This window comes from Ailuropoda melanoleuca, chromosome 14 (genome assembly GCF_002007445.2).
Source record: "Ailuropoda melanoleuca isolate Jingjing chromosome 14, ASM200744v2, whole genome shotgun sequence".
Taxonomy (NCBI): domain Eukaryota; kingdom Metazoa; phylum Chordata; class Mammalia; order Carnivora; family Ursidae; genus Ailuropoda; species Ailuropoda melanoleuca.
The window spans coordinates 82,780,019-82,798,133 of record NC_048231.1 but is presented as its reverse complement, the minus strand read 5'-3'; the positions used below and the strand labels follow the sequence as shown (position 1 = coordinate 82,798,133).

Sequence of the window (18,115 nt, the reverse complement as noted above, 5' to 3'; positions counted from 1 at the left end):
TTTAAATCCTATATTCCTGGGGCACCTGGATGGTGCAGTCCTTAAGTGTCTGCCTTTGGCTCAGGGCGTGATCCCACCGTTCTGGGATGGAGCCCCACATCAGGCTCCTCCACTAGGAGCCTGCTTCTTCCTCTCCCACTCCCCCTGCTTGTGTTCCCTCTATCGCTGGCTGTTTCTGTCAAATTAAATAAAATCTTTAAAAAATAATAAATCCTATATTCCTAATAAAGACTTAATTTGGTAGTTTGTGCAGGAGGCTGCCCCTTGCTCAATGGGCTTTGGACTTTCTTGCTTTCAGCCTCTCCAAAGGGATTCTGAAAAACCATGTTATGTCTCCACACATTTTTAGTTTAATAACTAAAATTTTAGTAAGTTCAGATAGTTGCAGCAGATGCAATTTTTGGCATATTGTACAGATTGTCAGCTTAAAATAAAAGTCATAAACTCTTTTAAATGAATTCAATGGGTTCTCACTGCCACAGCAATTTGATACCCTCCGTTGCTTGTTAAAAAGAACACATAAACAAGTTCTTTAAACATTCATTTTTTTCTTGAGCTTGAAACTCCATTCCACTTTCTCTACAGAATTTTAGTCCACATTTTTATGTTAGAAACTCTTTTAACAACCATCCTATAATACTTACCTGTAACAAAAATATGTATGTGAACTAATATATTTTAAGCCATTTCTAGTGGCCTAGTATTATCCTGAACTGAATGGTCACAGATGGCGTTTTTATACAACTTCAAGCATCTATTCTGATTTTCATTATCAACATAGGTGCTATATATTTATTTACATACATTAAGAGACGGGAAAGGAAGTTCTATTAGAATACCGTCCCTCAATTCTTTGTATTCTTCAGAGTTGCCAAAAACCACATAGTGATTCATCAGAAGATTATTTTTAATAATCTGTTGGCTGACAGGGGCGCCTGAGTGGCTCAGCTGGTTAAGTGTCTGACTCTTGATTTTGGCTCAGGTCATGATCTTGGGGTCCCGGGATCAAGCCCCCTTGGGTTAGCATTCAGCAGAGAGCCTGCTTCTCTCACTCCCTCTCTCTCTGCTCCTCACCACCCCCCCAACCCCATCACATGCATTCTCTCTCAATTAAATAAATCAATCTTTTATTTTTTATTTTTTTTTAAGATTTTTTATTTATTTATTCGACAGAGATAGAGACAGCCAGCGAGAGAGGGAACACAAGCAGGGGGAGTGGGAGAGGAAGAAGCAGGCTCATTGCAGAAGAGCCTGACGTGGGGCTCGATCCCATAACGCCGGGATCACGCCCTGAGCCGAAGGCAGACGCTTAGCTGCTGTGCCACCCAGGCGCCCCAATAAATCAATCTTTTAAAGAAAATAACCTGCTGGCTGACAACTGGTTTGGGTCTTTTTTCAGTTTTTTTTTGATAACAGAATTGGAATCCACCTGCCCTGCATGGAATACCTGGCTCCTTTAGGAGTCGCTCATGTTATCAACAACAAGGTTTCTAACTGTCGTTTTGTTTGGTGTCCTAGAGGCTCTTGCTCCCCAAGTAAAGCACCATCCAACTCCTCGGGAGGACTGAGAAACGCACCTTTCTTTTGGGAAGTGAGGAGGGAGATCAGATCATGAGCCCCCCTCACTGGCGGCCTGTTTGTTGGCAAATCAGCGTTTAGATTTGCCAGGGCACATGGAGACTTAGGATCTGGACACTGACTCCTTTAAGACAGATTATGGACTAGAACTCCTTGAAAGCTCTTGGCATATGCCAGGGGACAACGCACCCTGTAAGGAGACGGCTGCCTTGGAGGTAGGAGCGTTCAGGCAAGCAACCTGCCATGAGGGGATGAGAGAAAACCACTGGGATGCCGTTCTTACTAGTAAGCCAGTCATCACAGAACACTCTTTGTATGTGATTTTATTAGTCATCTTTTGATGCTTCACAAAGCACCCCAAAGCTCAGTGGTTTCAAACACCCGCTTATTATCCCACAGTTTCTGCAGGTCCCAGACTTTATTTTCTGTCTTTAATTGAGACACAGCGTTTCTTTTTTTTTTTAATTTTATTTTATTATATTATGTTAATCACCATACAGTACATCCCCAGATTCCTGTAAAGTTTGATGCTTCATTAGTTGCGTATAACACCCAGTGCACCATGCAATACGTGCCCTCCTTACTACCCATCACCAGTCTATCCCATTCCCCCACCCCCTCCCCTCTGAAGTCTTCAGTTTGTTTCTCATAGTCCATAGTCTCTCATGTTTCATTCCCCCTTCTGATTACCCCCCTTTTCTTTATCCCTTTCTTCCCCTACCGATCCTCCTAGTTCTTATGTTCCATAGATGAGAGAAATCATATGATAATTGTCTTTCTCTGCTTGACTTATTTCACTTAGCATTATCTCCTCCAGTGCCGTCCATGTTGCAGCAAATGTTGAGAATTCGTTCTTTCTGATAGCTGAGTAATATTCCATTGTATATATGGACCACAGCTTCTTAATCCAGTCATCTGTTGAAGGGCATCTCGGCTCCTTCCATGATTTGGCTATTGTGGACAATGCAGCTATGAACATTGGGGTGCATATGGCCCTTCTCTTTACTACGTCTGTATCTTTGGGGTAAACACCCAGTAGTGCAATGGCTGGGTCATAGGGTAGTTCAATTTTTAACTTTTTAAGGGACCTCCACACTGTTTTCCAGAGTGGCTGTACCAACTTGCATTCCCACCAACAATGTAGGAGGGATCCCCTTTCTCCACATCCTCTCCAACAATTGTTGTTTCTTGCCTTGTCTATCTTTGCCATTCTAACTGGCGTAAGGTGGTATCTCAGTGTGGTTTTGATTTGAATTTCCCTGATGGCTAATGATTTTGAACATTTTTTCATGTGTCTGTTAGCCATTTGTATGTCTTCATTGGAAAAGTGTCTGTTCATATCTTCTGCCCATTTTATGATTTGTTTATTTGTTTCTTGTGTATTGAGTTTGAGGAAGTTCTTTGTAGATCTTGGATACCAGTCCTTTATCTGTGGTGTCCTTTGCAAATATATTCTCCCATTCCGTGGGCTGGAGACACAGCGTTTCTGAATCCTCTGCTTGAGGAAGTTTCACGTGGCTACAATCAAAGTGTCAGCTGGGGTCGTGGTCTTCAAGTCCAGTCTGGAGGCTCAATGAGCAAGGAATCCACTTCCACGCTCACTCATTTACCTACTGGGAGAATTCAGTTTGAACGGACGCTACACCAGCTGGGATACTTATTAAACACGCAGACTCACGGACCACACGTGGACCAATGGAATTAGCACTGCCTGGTACCCATCATCCTGATACACATTGAACCACGAGCGTAAAAGCAAGTGCTTAGGCTCTAGAGTGAGACAGAGTGTAGTTGAGGGCCTGCTCTCTGATCTAGAAGGTTCCCCCCACGGGTCTTACCTTCCTCATCTGTGAAATAGATTTATTATTCAAACTTCTTTAGAGGATTGCTCTGAGGCTGAGAGAAGATCACAGAAGAAAAGCAGTTGGCAAGTTTCCTGGCACAAAGTAAATTTTAAAATGTCTTTATTATTCAAAGGAGGGAAAGACCACAACTGATTGTGAGATTAGAAATTCACAAAGCTCTGGCCAAGAGTAAGATTCTCCTCAGGGAGGTGACTCAGGTTAGTCAGAATGAACTGAGCTTTTAATCTTTCCCAGGTATGATGGAAGCTAGAAGGTTGGAGGCAAGTTGGGGGTGGGGAGGAAGGATGGAAATAAATGAGTTTCAGGTAAATGCTAGGTCCTGGAGGGATTGCTAGCGTTGTCTATCGGGCAGGTGGAAAGGTGGGTCTACGTGAGATTAGAATTAGATTTGAGAGTTAACAATGCAGTGAGAGGCAAAATGGGGGGGGTGTGGATGAGAAGAAGAGATTGGGAAATGGGCCACAGTTTTATTGAAGAACCAGCAAACAGAGTTAGAAAAGGACATCATGAAGGTATGGTTAGAGAGGCTGGAAAAACAAGAGGAAAAAAATGAGAGATGCTAAGGAGATGGTTGAACCTGAGCGGGAGGGTCCTTTACTACCCCCAGGATTCAGAGGGAGAAGATAATTTCAGTAGGATAGGGGGTGAGTAGAATGATTTAGGAAGGGACTAAAGCAGCAATTCTTAACCTTGGCTGTCATTAGAACTACCTGGGAGCTCTTAAAAATCCTTTTACCCAGGCAGCACCCCAGCCAAGTAAAATCAGGATTTCTGGGAGTGGGCGCCAGGCGTTTGTTTTTGTAAAGGTGCAGAAGGTGTTGAGAACCCGTGGATTATGGATGACTGGGTTTAAGTGTAGCCAGCTGGTATAAGCTACCACCTGAAGAAGTTTAGCAGGAAAGGAGAACAGAGAAAGAGTTGCTGGTACAGAGACCCCTGACGGCGCGTGGTGATGAAGCCAAGAAGGTCCAGAGCAGAGGTGGGGACAGAGCTTTAGCAAGGGGTTTTTCTTTACCCCAAAGGGGAGAATTCCTTAGGTATGAAAACAGAGTGCTGGCTCCACCCCCAGCCTTTCTGATTCAGTAAGTCTGAGGCCTGACAATTTGTAGCTCTAAACTTCCCAGGTGATGCTGATAGCCCAGGGGGTCACACTTGGAGAACTACTAGAAAACAGGAAAGGAATCTATGCAGACAGATTTTTGAGTGAGAGATCAGTGGTGCAGCCATTTCCTTTCTGCTCCAGCCAGTGATATGAAGGCTGCATTTCAAATCCAAGAAGAGTTCTCCGAGCTTTGGTCACTGCATTTGTCAACCTTGGAAGTACAATCTTTTAGAATTAGGGAGGAGCTTAAAGATTCAGACACTAGGGTCCAATTGGTTACCAATCAGAATTTCTGAGGGTGGGGTTCCTACCTTGGATCTGGTGAAGCTCATTGAGGAGGCACAGTTGTGAAGGGCTGGGCAGGTGAATTAAATGGAGCTCCTGCATTCTACATGGGAAGGTCTTAAGTGGGAAGGGTTTAAAAAGCACCTTCCAGGGCGTGTGGTTCCAGAACACTTTCTGTGGTGGGGATGGGTGTACACGCTAGCCGGGAACTACCCTTAGAGGCCATTCTTCATGCAGGTACAAATGCCATCTTCTAGATAAGCCGAGGTCCCTTTCTTCCACAGTACGTGCTTTACCCTCCGCCAATTCCACCAGCTACTTGCCTTTAGACTGAGTTTTCCTTTATTTACTGTAGGTAGAAGAGGGATTGACGCCTCTGCAAGCAGCCAAATGCCGTGGAGGGGGAGACACAAAAAACGAGGTGGAAAGTGGCAGAGATGGAGAGTGCGCACGTAAGAGAGAAGGGAAGGCTTTCCAGAAAAGCGAACAATTAATCTTCTGCTGGGGGTGGGAGCGGCTAGGAGTTTAGGTGGAAGCCATGGGTGAAACAGGCAAAACAAGTAGAGAAGCTACGAATCCTTCTTTAGTAAAGACTTTAGCGCAGGGAGCTCTGTTAGACGGAAACCATCGTTGGTACAGCCAACTCCCATTTTATAACATTCCATGACAGAACTGAATTTTAATAACGAGAATTTTCAACGCAGCCACGTAAAGTCCGGAGGAAAATGTATGGAAGCTTTCAGCCGTAGACGCCTTTATTTCTCTATCTCCTCCCTCCTCCTCCCCTCGCCCTCTGTTACTTCTCTTTCTCTTCTGCACTCTCCATGCCTAGCTTCTCCCGAGAGGGAGACGAGCGTGGCGCGGCAGGTGCCGCACCCTGGGCGCACCTGTGCCGGCGTGCACTCGGCGGCCAGCAGGGGGCGGCCGGCGCCGGTTCCTCGCCCGGCCCCGCCCCCGGCCCCGTGGACCCCGGCGGCGGGGGCGCGGGAGGGCGCGTCCGGCCCGGCCCCCGCAGGGCTCAAAGGCGGCGGTCGCAGCGTACCCGCCGCCCGTTCCGCGGCCCTCCTTCTCTCTTCGGCCCTCCCTCCCGGGCTCCTGCACCTCCTCCCATACCTGAGCCGGGAGCAGCGCCGCGCCGCCTCCTCCCCCGCCCGCAACTCCTGCCCGGCCGCAGCTGCGCCGCCACCGCGGGAGTAAAGGTCGTGCCGGCCGAGAGCGAGCCGGCCGCGGCGCCTCCAGGAAGCCGGCAGAGCAGGTCCCGCGGAGAGCGAAGAGACACCGGGAAACTCTCGGCCGGCCCGGGAAGATGGCGCCAGGCGGGCCGTCCGTGGACTGAGAGCCGGCGGGCGGAGAGGAGTCGGGACCAGCCGCCCCGCGGGGCACAAGCGAGGGCCGCACGCCAGGCACGGTGCCCCGGCTCGGGCCGGTCCGCGGGGTCATGTCGGTCAGCGAGCTCTACAGCCAGGTGAGTGCGGGCCGCGCGCCGCGGTCCCGGCCGCCCAGGTGAGGGCGGCGCGCTGCCGGCCGCCGCGGCCCTCAGGGGCGCCCCCCTCGAGCGGTCCCGGAGTCGCCTGGCAGCCTCCCCCTCGCTTCCTCCCCCGCGCCTAGAACTTCGGGTGGCAGAGAAAGTTTGGCCGCTCCGGGAGCGTCCTGCGCTGACCGGCCGCGGCTCCCGGCGGCCCCGCGGCGCCCGCTCGGCAGCTCTCCCCCCCGGCCAGGGCTCGTCGCCCCTTCCCCGACGCCCTGCTGTCCCTTTCCTGGCCTTGGCTCTGCCGAATTTCCCGGTCTGTGGCCGGGGAGGGGGACGCGCCCGTCCCTGCCAGCGCGGAGCCCGGGGCGTGGGGCCAGCCCCGCTGCCGCCCCTTCCCTTGCCTGTGGACCCCGCTCCAGCCGCTCTGCAGCGGCAGCTTGCAAGGGCGTCCCTGTAAGGCTTCCTTTGCTCCAGCGCACCAGTGGGGGAACCCCGCACTTAGGGGATGTTCGCACACTTGGGGTGGAGAGCAGGGGACCCAACCTGCTATGAGGGGTTTGGGGTGGGGATGGAGGGGAGAGAGAAAGGGTTGAGTGAGATGCTCAAAGGCTCTGCAAAGACCCCGGGGAAGCGCGTTCCTTACTTGGGGGGGGGCGCTAGAGGCTGCCCCTCTGCGTGGGTACCAGGAAGGCTTCAGTGACCGATGAGAAGGGGGTTGGAGGAACGCTGACCTGGGGGTGGAGTGTGGATTTCCAGGATGCCCTCAAGGTCAGCGGGGATGTGTGGAGCTCGGCCCCCACGGTCGGGAACAGGTGCGGCTGGGTGGAGAAGCTCTGCTTCCGCGGCACTTGTTTAAAGTTCGGGACTAGCCGCCACCTCCCCGAGCGCCCACGGCCGCGCCACCGCCGCTGGGCCCTACTTGGGTTTCAGCTTGGCAGGGGACGGGCCGGGGCCCTTAAGCCTGTGCCCTTCCCCCCTTCCCACCTTCAGTAAGTTTCAGAGGTTTGCACGCCCGGTCTTTTCGGGGCTGTGACCTGTTTGCCAATGTCTTGTGCGTCCGTTTGCGTTCAGAGTGGGTGTGGGGGTGGCGCGCGTGGGTGTGCGATTTGCAGGAGACCCGCCCCGGCCAACAGGTCTAGGCGGGGAGGAATAGCTACTTCCGCATCCTCACCTGGCTCTTGCTCCCAGCTGGCCCGCGCGGGGCGAGCTCTGCGGCGGGGTGGGTCTGGCTGCTTTGTGGGACGAATTTTCTAATTTCTCCCGGGAAAAGAGTGGCGAGCTGGTGTGACAGTCGGGTGGCTGCAGAGGCTGTAATCTGGCTGAGGGTGGGGTCCCGGCAACCTTGTACACCTACTTCACCCCGACCGGGGCTCCCGGCCAAGATTGCAGATGGGCAACAGCTTCTGGAAAAGGGCGGCGGGGGGAGGGGGTAGTTTGGTGAAAATCTCTGGCGCTTCTGCCTTTGGAAAGTGCCACACCCGCTTTAGCCCGGTGCGTCTTGGGAGGAGCCCTCAAAGCTCCGGCTTTCAGTCTCTTCCCCCCCTCACCCCCCCACCCCCCAGCGGGTTGTCAGGAACTTAGACTAGAACTGGATCCCAGCGGGGGTGGGGAGAAGGACGGGGACACCTTAACTGGAGCGCTGCTTTAACACACTGAAATGCAGGGGTACTTACTACTCGACCGCCTGCCTAATAAAACGAGCAGCTCAACGGGCCCGTACCTGCAATGTATCGCAAAGTCCTTTATCAGATAATAATTGTATTACGTGAAGCTAACGGATAACTGAACAAACCTGTAACTTTCAAAGCCCTGATTTTGAAAAACAAGATCGGATTGCTTTTAATAGCCCGCACTTTCAGGAGAAGACACTGAATTTTTCTTGTTAGATAAACGAGTGTATTGCAAGCTATAAACGAGTGTATTGCCTGTTAACTACTAGAAATGAACCCTAGTGGAAGTCGGAGCCAAAGTTTGAGGGTAATTTTCTGGGCTTGTGGCAAGGGCAAAACTGTCTTAAGAAAAACGTCTTGGGAGAACACAAGTCAACTGAAGTGGCTTCGTGGGTGTGCACCAACTCCAAGTGTTAGAATGCCTTCGAGGGGCTGGGGGACTTTATCTGGGTGTGTGAGGGGGTTTCTAGTTCTTAATCACTTTTAGGTAGATGAATCTGAAATTGAAACTTCTGTGGCTCACCCAGTAGCTTCCAGATTGAGTTTTGAGCAGTTGTTCCTTGGCGGAGTTAGACTTAAGCTTTACTATGAGAAGCAGTTGCATTGTTTCTAACCATTATCACCCTACTGGCTAGGCTGGCTTCTCAGTATGCATATGAATCACAAATTACAGAGAAGTCATGCCTGCTGCTGAGGTTCATCGTCCTAGGGAGAAGATTTTTTTCATTTTAGTGTGTTAAAAGTCAGTGTTCCCTCTTTTAACTTGCTAGGCTGGTCTAACGTGATGAATGCTGGATCCAGGCATGCACTGTAATGTATTATGCATGATGGAAATAATTATCCATTATGTCAACAGCATTTACAAGTGGGATGGAAATATTAAAGCCCTTTAGGACTATACCTGTTGCTTTAGTGACCTAGTTGGAAGATATTATTGGAAGGAGACCTTTAGGTGCATAAATTAACCTGAAAGTACTCTTAATACATTAATCTATTCCTACTTATTCTAGGAAAGACTTCCTTTTTTCCCTTCTCTCAAGCTGTTTTCTTGCTGTCGGCCTATCTGCAGGCTTCAACTGGAGGCTCTCATGCTATGTGAATTACTTTTGGACTTTTTTAGTCCTTGATATTGGTTACTTCCCAACTTCCCTTTAACGGGCATGTCTGTTTTTAAAAGACCCCAACACCTCACCTTTGAGAAATTGCTCCCTCCTTCTAGTGAGACTTTTCTGGGTAGGAAAAGAGTTTATGTCAGACACTTTGAGGGTGATGTCAAGGTGAGCCAGCCGCCTCTCTTCACGGAAAGCTGGAGCTGACGATGGGCGGTTGTGTCACAAATGGCATGTATGTGGCAAGTATTCACACTTGTGTGGGTTGGAAACCTGGGCTAATCTGATTTGTACAGGTCCCAGGAAGACACCGGAGCACGTGCAAGCATGGGAAGTACAACTTGATTGTGATGATTGCAGAAAAGTGTGTTTTTCATCCAGAACAACCCTTCTATAAATATTGCTTTCAGATGAGTCTTTCAGCAGGCTGTTCTGACTTTAGCCAGCAGAGTGACAGGGAAGTCGCCAGATTGAAGCACGTTCATTTTTTAATTGACGAGTGGTGTGTGAGCAGTGGACTTTCTCGAGTGCTGCTAGCTCACTGGTGGACCCACCCTGTGTATGTTAATGGGGCCTCTGTCCTCTGCTTTGCCTGTGCATCCAGTATGCAGGTGTCTCCCAGGTGTCAGTCTGGAAAGCAGCAGGAGTCACCTGCCACCCTTGTGGGTACTAAGGATTCAAACTTCTCCTGTTGGCTCCAAGTGTTATTTCAGCAAAGTGGTGACGGTAGGCACGAAAGCGGTAGCAGATGCTGGCAGTGCTCCTCTGCCAGCCCTTGACCCTCCTCCTGTACGCCACCTGGTACTTGCTCACTCCTGCTAGCACCTGTGTCTGTCAAAGGTTCCCGGAGCCTGAGCGTGCACCCCCTGCCCTGGACCACCCTTTAACTAATGGGAGTATAACGGCAGTAGCTTCCAAACCCCCCAACCTTGGGAACAGGACTGCCCTAAGGTGAGGCGGCTCCTCTTTCCAGAGCTGTGCAGATTGAGCCAAAGTTCCACTGCCTGCCGCCTTTCCCTTCCTTGTCCCACCTCCCTATCCCTTTGTCCTGGGAGCACGGCCTAATGGATCGCTTGAACCGGGATCATCATCTTAGGATCTGATTCGGGGAACCATGGTGGCTTGGCTGAGTGGATGTTGAGAAACTCAAGGGCTCTGGCTTCCTTATGGTCCTATGAAGCTAGGTAGCCGCACAGAGGCCATTTACGTGCTCCCGCCTTCCTCCTTGCCTCTTGCTGCCTTTCCCATCCCTAATTCCCACTCCCTTTCCTGTCTGCTCCCCTTCCTCAGATGGGCTTGTAAAGCCAGAGGGCTCTTCTTGGCGCTGCTGGTGAGCATCAGAATTCCAAAGTTTGCATGCATATTGTCACTGGTTCGGGCATGTTCCCTGCCTGTTATGGGAATGCACTGAGGGAGCGTGCCCTGCCCCAATGTCCTTGTCAGTGGTTCTTGTCCTTTGTTCCCAGGTAGGTTGAGCACACCTAGAGAGCGGAGGACCTGGCATGCATTTTTGGGAGCCTCTGATGTTTTTAGCACTGTGCCTTGTACTTAAGAGATGCTTAAGAGCTTGTCCCCCGATTCCACCCTAAAATCCCCCTGCCCCAGGTCCTGCTGGAATTTCCTTGTAGCTCTTTGCTGACACCAAGTCTACCCCCTTGGGCCTCTTGGGAAAGCTTGCATTCTGGCTGCTAGTTTCTTCCAGTTTCCTTTGGGTTAACATGCTCCTAATAGTTCACTTGACTAGCTGCAGGGAAGCCACCCATTAGAAGGCTTTCTGACATCTCCAGGTGTGGTCAGTCTCTCTCTCTCTCTATACCGTTGTACTTATTTTGTTCATAGAGGTAGCATTCACTTGCTGGTTGGAGGGCCAAGGCACCTCCTTGAGTAGAAAATACATTTTCTAAGGTCTGGCAAGGTTTTTTTTAATTTCCTGTGGTAATGGTCAGCTATAAACTATAATGCTTAGAACCTTTAAGTCCGGATACAGCTTTCCCTAAGTGATAGTGTATTTCAGTATACATAGTTTTCAAGGTAAACTTGTATTAGTTGAAATAGTTGGCCCATTATATATTTCAGTAGGCTCCCAGAAACCACATTAAAAAACAGTCCATTTAAGAGTGAAACCTCTGTTCTGATGGGCTTGTCTGCACAAACATTTTGCATTGTCATTGGGCAATAAAACCTAAAATGCACGAAGTTAACAATACAATCTTACCCATGGGTTGGGGAGAAGCACAGGTACTCTGTTACAGGTGTCTTGAGGCAGCAGTCCGGTGTGCTGCGGTGGGGGGGGAGCTTCCTTTAGTAGCGGTGGGTTGTGACTGGGCCTTGAATGAACAGGTGGAAGGAGGGCATTATTGGGAGGCAACAGGAGAGTGAGAGGAAGCATGGGGGGGGGAGGGATGAGCAAGACTGATTTGGGGGTAGTAGCCATAGTAATAGCTTAGCTCTCGATCATGAAATAATTTTAGACTCCTGAACAGTTGCAAAAAAAGAATACCATGGAGTTGGCATGTTTTTCCAAATTCCCCCAATGTTCACACCTCCTATAAGCACAGCCCAGTTGTTGAGATGGGGAGATTAAGATTCATACAGCATTAACTGGGTTTTCCTTTTGGAAGTTTGCCAGTTTTTCCACTAATGACCTTTCTCTGGGCCAGGGTCCCTTTTAGGATTCCACATTGTTCAGCATCTTAGTGCCCTTAATCTCCAGTTAGGGACTGTTCCTCAGTTTTTTCTCTCTTACAACATTGGTGGTTTGAGATTGGTCCATTATCTTGTAGAAAGGCCTTCAGTTTGGATAACCCTGATGTGTTCTTCTTACATGGAGTTTAGGAATTTTTGCTAAGAAAGCATCAGGAGCGATGGGTCTTAGCACAGATCTCCTGAAATGGGGCACTATCAGTGTGTCCCATTTTTGATGGTATCCCTTTGATCCTTCGGTTAAAGTGATGTCTATCAGTTTTCTTTGAGGGGTATATACATACTAAGATATGGGTGCTAGGTATGCTTATACTGATTTTTTTTTTTTTAATAGCCACTTAGGGATTATTGAGCCTAGAATTCAACAAATGTCTGATTATGTGGGCAAGGGCAGGAGGAGTCAAATACGAGCTTGAAGTTTGCTGCTTGAGGATGGACAGAAAAGTTAGGATGGGGCAAGGAATACTTGATATATATATAGATAGATATAGAGAGATAGATATAGAGAGATAGATATAGAGAGATAGATATAGAGAGATAGATATAGAGAGATAGATATAGATATATCTATCTATATATATCTATATATATATATTTTAACCTGTTCAGTTGGGCGATAAAAATACCTGCCACTTAGGGACGCCTGGGTGGCTTAGTCGGTTGGGCATCTGACTTCGGCTCAGCTCATGATTCCAGAGTCTTGGGATCGAGTGCTGCATCGGGCTTCTTGCTCAGTGGGGAACCTGCCACTCTCCCTGCTTGTGCTCTCTGACAAAATCTTAAAAAAACAACAAAACAAAACCCAGAAAAAACCTTTCCACTTAGATGAACTTATATTTTGAGGATCTGTGAGCTTAAAGGAGAAATGTTAGGGTCTGGGGGTTCTTGCAAATAAAAAGGTTGGGGTGAGATTTTTCTCTCAAGAAATGCAAGTCTTAAACATGATTTTAATAAAGATCAGATTATGACCTTGGGGTGGGCAGTCCTGGCGTCTGGTCACGATCTTGGTATGGACTGTCCTGGGTATGTGGTTAAATCCTTAGCTCTGACACCTTGGAATAGATGCATTCTGAGCCATTATTATTTAAGATATTTAAAAATCTGAAACCAGGATGGTACCCGCTTCTGAAGACTCCCGGAGGATCACGCGCTCTAAGATGCGAAGTGACTGCCTGGTGCAATGTGAGCTTAACTGTTGATCAGCTTGTTTCCCCCTTGAGTCATAGTGCTGGGTGCTGGCCTTTTCCCAGAAGCCTAAAAGGTTCCACTCTTCCACTGTCCCCTGGGGAGTGAGCGAGAGCAGTTAAAATGAAGTTTTCACTTAAAGCTGTGCTTTCTGGTCTTTCACTGAAGTTCTTAAGGGAAACTTAAACATTTTTTTTTTTTTAACCATGCTTCTACTCCCCTCCCCCGTTAATACAAATTATTGAAAGAATTCCTACAATGTAGGAAAGGCAAAGGCTGTTAATCTTGTTCCCAGAAACCGCTACTGTTAATCACTTGTGTAGTTTCCAGAACTGTGTTCAATAGGGTGTTCCTGAGCACTTGAAAGGAGGCTGGCCCCAATGGAGAGGAGCTGGAAGTATTTAACACCCCCCCCTCCGAATATGAGGACTTAGTACAAAGATGAATGTAAAATCTCATTTATACTGTTGGTTAAATGTTGAAATAATTTGGATGTACTGCGCTAAGGTATTGGATTCACCTATTTTTAACATGGCTACTAAAAAATTTAAGATTCCATATGTAGTTGGTTTCTATCAGGCTTCACTGCTTTATTGATGTACAGTGTAATGTATACTTAAGAAATGGGGTCGTGCCATAGGTATTTCTCTAGGTCTTAACCTACTACAGCTTTGTGCACCCCCCGACCCCAGTAGCGTATAAAGGTAATTTTACCATTTAATGGCTGTGTAAAATGGCATATTATGGATTTGCCATAATGTAACTGTTCCCATTTTGATGAACATTGAGTTGTTATAATTTTTTATTGTGGAAAATGTTGCATAACATTCTTGGAACCTCTTTCAATTATTCACTTAGGATAAGTTCCTAAGAGTAGAATTGCTGGCATGCATGTTTAGTCCTCATTATGACCAGTAGCCTCCAGAAAACTGCTCTGTTCACCTCTCCCCAGCACTGGCCGTTGTTGCTGTTTTTAAACTTATACTACCTGATTCACTTTTGACTTAAAGTTGATTTCCCCTGAAGGATTGAGCATCTCTTCATATGCTTAGCGTGTTTACTTGTAATTTTCCTTCTCTTACCTGTATTGAGGTATATAACTAAGTTTTTGCTTATTGAACATGTTTAGAAATAAGTCCTAGAAACCAGAATATTCGGGATAAAACATACAGATCCTTAAAAAGGCACATTGGCATATATTTTCTCCATGTAGAGCTTGCACGTGTCTCTACAATTGGGGGTGGGGAATGGAACCCTCCTGCACTGTTGGTGCAGCTGCTATGGAAAACCTATGGAGTTCCCTCAAAAAATTAAAAATAGAATTACCATATGACCCAGTAATCCTAGTACTGGGTATTCACCCAAAGAAAATGAAAACCCAGATTCAGGGAGCTAGGATTGCTAATGTTCAAGGAGTCCTTTTTGAGCCAGGTTCTTTCTCAGTGCTATGTATTAACTTAGTACTAACTCCTTCCCATTACAAGTGGTGGAGCTCGGCTTACGGGCTGGCTGGAGGCTGTGCTTCTCTTACCAGGGAACTATGACTCCCAGGTGTCTGGCCAGGGGCGAACTTCTGCCTTCCACGAGGATTTGTTCTGTTGATAGTGGAACATCTGTACAGAAGAGTCCACACGGAGGGTGCTCTCTACCTAGCACTGCGCTGGCCCCAGCAGCAGAGAATCCTCCCTAGAGGAGAAAGGATGGTCTGAATACAGAAAGGTGGGCAGATGGTCAGACCCTATAGTTCCTTCCTTTAGGAGCTCCGTGCTTTGTCTTTCTGCCACCACCACACTCCACAGGCATCCTGGTGCGTCTTCACACTGTCCCAAATGCAGGCACAATTGTTGGCTTTCCTTAGACCTTCTTGGCCCCCGAGGGGTTCACATCTTGAAGAGCTAAACGTAAGGAAAGGTGTAGGACACTCAAGCTGTGTAAACCTGGTAGACTGTAAATGTAACCACTCTGACTCCTTTCCAGGCACTTCGCCCAGCTCCGTGCCCCCAGTCCTCCAACTGCACGGCAAGAGCATCTTTCCATCCGCTCTTGGGGTCTAATGAGCGTTTTCATCTAAGATACAAGCAGAGAGCCAGGCATGGTACTGTGGGAAGCCCTTTCCCGTCTGCCAGTTTAGTCCAGGCCATCTCAGACAAGGTTTCTCTTCCCGGCATCTGAGGAGAGCGCCTTATGGGGGGATAACCAGGACCCAAACCACTTTCTGCCATAAGTGTAGGTGCCTCTCAGAGGCTTTGTTCAAGCACTGCAGAAGCCACCCCCAAGCAGGGGCGATTTAGGTGGGACATGGTGGGGGGGTCCTCACGTCTGTATCCTGGCGTGGATGAGCGCTGGTAATATCTTGCTAACTTGCTGTGGGAATGATTAAGCTTCGAGATCTGAGCTCCAAGTTAATAGCTCATAATGGTCCTCTTAACACGTGTTCACTGGCTCCTAAATTACTGCCCTCGTATGAGCGATTCTGCTACTGACATGGACCCTGGAGGCTGGTCTCTCCTTGGCTGGAGTTTGGGGAAGGAATGAAAAGGCCCATCGGGAAAAGTTTAACGATTTTTCCCAGAGAGCTTTTGCCAAAACGTGTTGTGATGTGAAATCCTAAGTGAGCAAGAACGTCCAGATGCTTTCTGCATGGAATTCAGAGACTTCCCTTTTTAGGTTCTCGGCACCAAATTCTGGTCCCCTGGCTTAGAGACCAGGCTCAGCAGGTAAACGTACCAGGCGGAACTCCAGTTCCGTATGTGTTCTGACCTGGGTACTTGTCCTCATTGGGGAAGATGAAAAGGTAAAAATTCTTGAACTGGTGAACTGTGCCATATTTAGCTTTTTACTTTGTGTGCCCTGGCCATTCACGTGGGACTCTCTCGATAACTGGCCACCAGGCCCCAGTACGGTCTTGCCAATGATAGGATGTACGCTTAGAAAATATGACCTCGGGTGCCTCGGTGGCACAGCGGTTAAGCGTCTGCCTTCGGCTCAGGGTGTGATCCCGGCGTTATGGGATTGGGGCCCACATCAGGCTCCTCTGCTATGAGCCTGCTTCTTCCTCTCCTACTCCCCCTGCTTTGTGTTCCCTCTCTTGCTGGCTGTCTCTGTCTCTGTCAAATAAATAAAATATTAAAAAGAAAATATGACCTCAGCTTTTATGCTGCTAGTCTGAGTGCTCTGGAGAATACGTACAGAACAATACCACTTCTAGGGGCTCCTGAAATGAGCAAAATGGACCGTGTTGGAGGATATATATATAATCTCCAGTGTATACACACGTACACATATAGGATGAAACTGAGTGGCGGGGGGGGGGACCAGAATGGTGGTAACTTGGGGGACAGTGGGGGAAGTGGGAGTGGGGCCTTTAGCAGTCTGCTAGATCGCATGGTGAGTTCACAGATACTCGTTACTCTGCTTTACTATTACATACCTGACGGATTCTGAAAATAGGATGTTAAAAAGCCAAATTTTACAAACCTTTGAAATAGCTAATTCTGGATTTCTTATGCATGTGCAATTGATGGTTGAGCGTGCATATTGGCAAGGTTGCTCTTATTCAAGATGTAGGTTGAATTTTCCCCTGTCCCTTAGTTCCCAAGATAACAGTTTTTGCTTACTGCAGAAACTCCGTAAATGCTGTTGAATTGGTTTACAGCCTTTCTGTACTCCCCTCTTGTTTCCAGGCCATGGAACTTCGAGGAAAGGCCTTTTTTCCACTAAGGAACCAGCTTTATTGTAACATTTTCTCCTGTCATTTCGGCTTTTGGCTTCGGGTACCCGGTGGAAGGCCCATCTGTTTCCTCTGGCACTTTCCTAAACCTATGAATGTGGAGCCCCTGTCAGGAGATAATTGTTGTTTTTCTTTATTACTGTGCCTAAAGGCTTAGCACAAGGTGTGAATGTGGAATAACAGCAAAGTACCATCTGTGGACATGAAAAGCTAATAGAACTGCCTCGTTCTTGAGTATCCTAACCTATGCACAATTGTGATCACACATTTTTTGCCTTTCCTAAGGTTGTCATTTACATTAAAAGCATAATCTTTTTATTCCCAGTCCAACTTGATTAATGGTCTCAGGCAGATGGATGTCCATTATCCCTGATGGGGGTTGGGGACAAATACTGACCTCCATTCTTCATGTGAGCTCAGACAAAGCCAGTGGCTTTCAGGAGAGTTGATGACTCAGGAAAGAAAAATTAGGCTGAGTCGGTTTCTGGTGTCTTCCCTCACACAGGTGATCCTCAGTCTTCATCTGAAGATTGATCCTTTGGATTGATCACTAAACCAGCAAGCGTCCAGGGCGTGTTCTACCTGCTGTGGTATAGTCATAGCCCATACGTGAGGCAGAGAAGAGCAGCCCATCTCTGCAAAGGAGTCTTTTGATCGTGCATTCTCCCAATCCAGTGGTTCATTTGTATGAATAAGCTTGAAGAAGGTATTAGTACATTAAAAGGAGATAAATTGCATTATCATCAGATTTCATCATTTTCAATTTGCCTATACTCACTAATGAGGGCCAGTGTTTGTTTATAAAAAGAGGACAATGTTTCCTCAACCAGAAACTAGTTTCTTTGCTGTCAAGCTGCTCGCTCCTTTGTCCTTTACTGTGTGTGTACGCGTGTGTAACTGTCACAAACTCTGCACACCAGAATGATGAGAGTGCCCTTACGATGAGACAGGCCCGGACATGCTGGTCACAGTCGATCCAGTCGAACAAGTGCTTTTTGCCGCAGGGTGGCCTCTTTGCAGAGGTACCAGGGGGCTGGAGCTCAACACCTCTCCTGAAATTGGCTTCAGGTCTGATGTGTTCTTTTCCCCTTGGATGGTGGTGATCTCCCTACGCCTGGGAGGCAGGCCTTTCTGGCAATAACTAGGAGTTCCTCAGAGAACTGGTTTGGTTGAGTGAGGTAGGTGTTCATGGACCTGCGTTTCTATTACAGACTAAGTGACTTGAAGGTGCTGATGCCAGTTTTGTGTGGCTGCTACCGCCTCGTCGTCATCCTCTGGAGGTAAGCTGGACTTGGAATGATCTCAGTGGATCTGTGTAGATCCTCCGTGGTTATCAGGAAAAGACTCCTTTGAATGTAGCTGTTCTGGTCCGCTTGATTAAAAAGCGAAAGGCTCGGGGTGCCTGGGTGGCTCAGTC

At 48.1% G+C, this 18,115-nt stretch overlaps 1 protein-coding gene across 1 annotated transcript in view; it reads left to right on the top strand.

Annotated features, from left to right (window-relative positions):
• Positions 1-5,812: 5,812 nt before the first annotated feature.
• The window catches only part of MYO5B (myosin VB), a 353,491-nt gene continuing 341,188 nt past the window's right edge, over positions 5,813-18,115 (top strand). Inside the window, exon 1 of the mRNA XM_034642874.1 lies at positions 5,813-6,295. Coding sequence (XP_034498765.1) covers positions 6,269-6,295 — 27 coding nt within the window. The 5' untranslated portion in view covers positions 5,813-6,268. The remainder of the gene's footprint in view (positions 6,296-18,115) is intronic.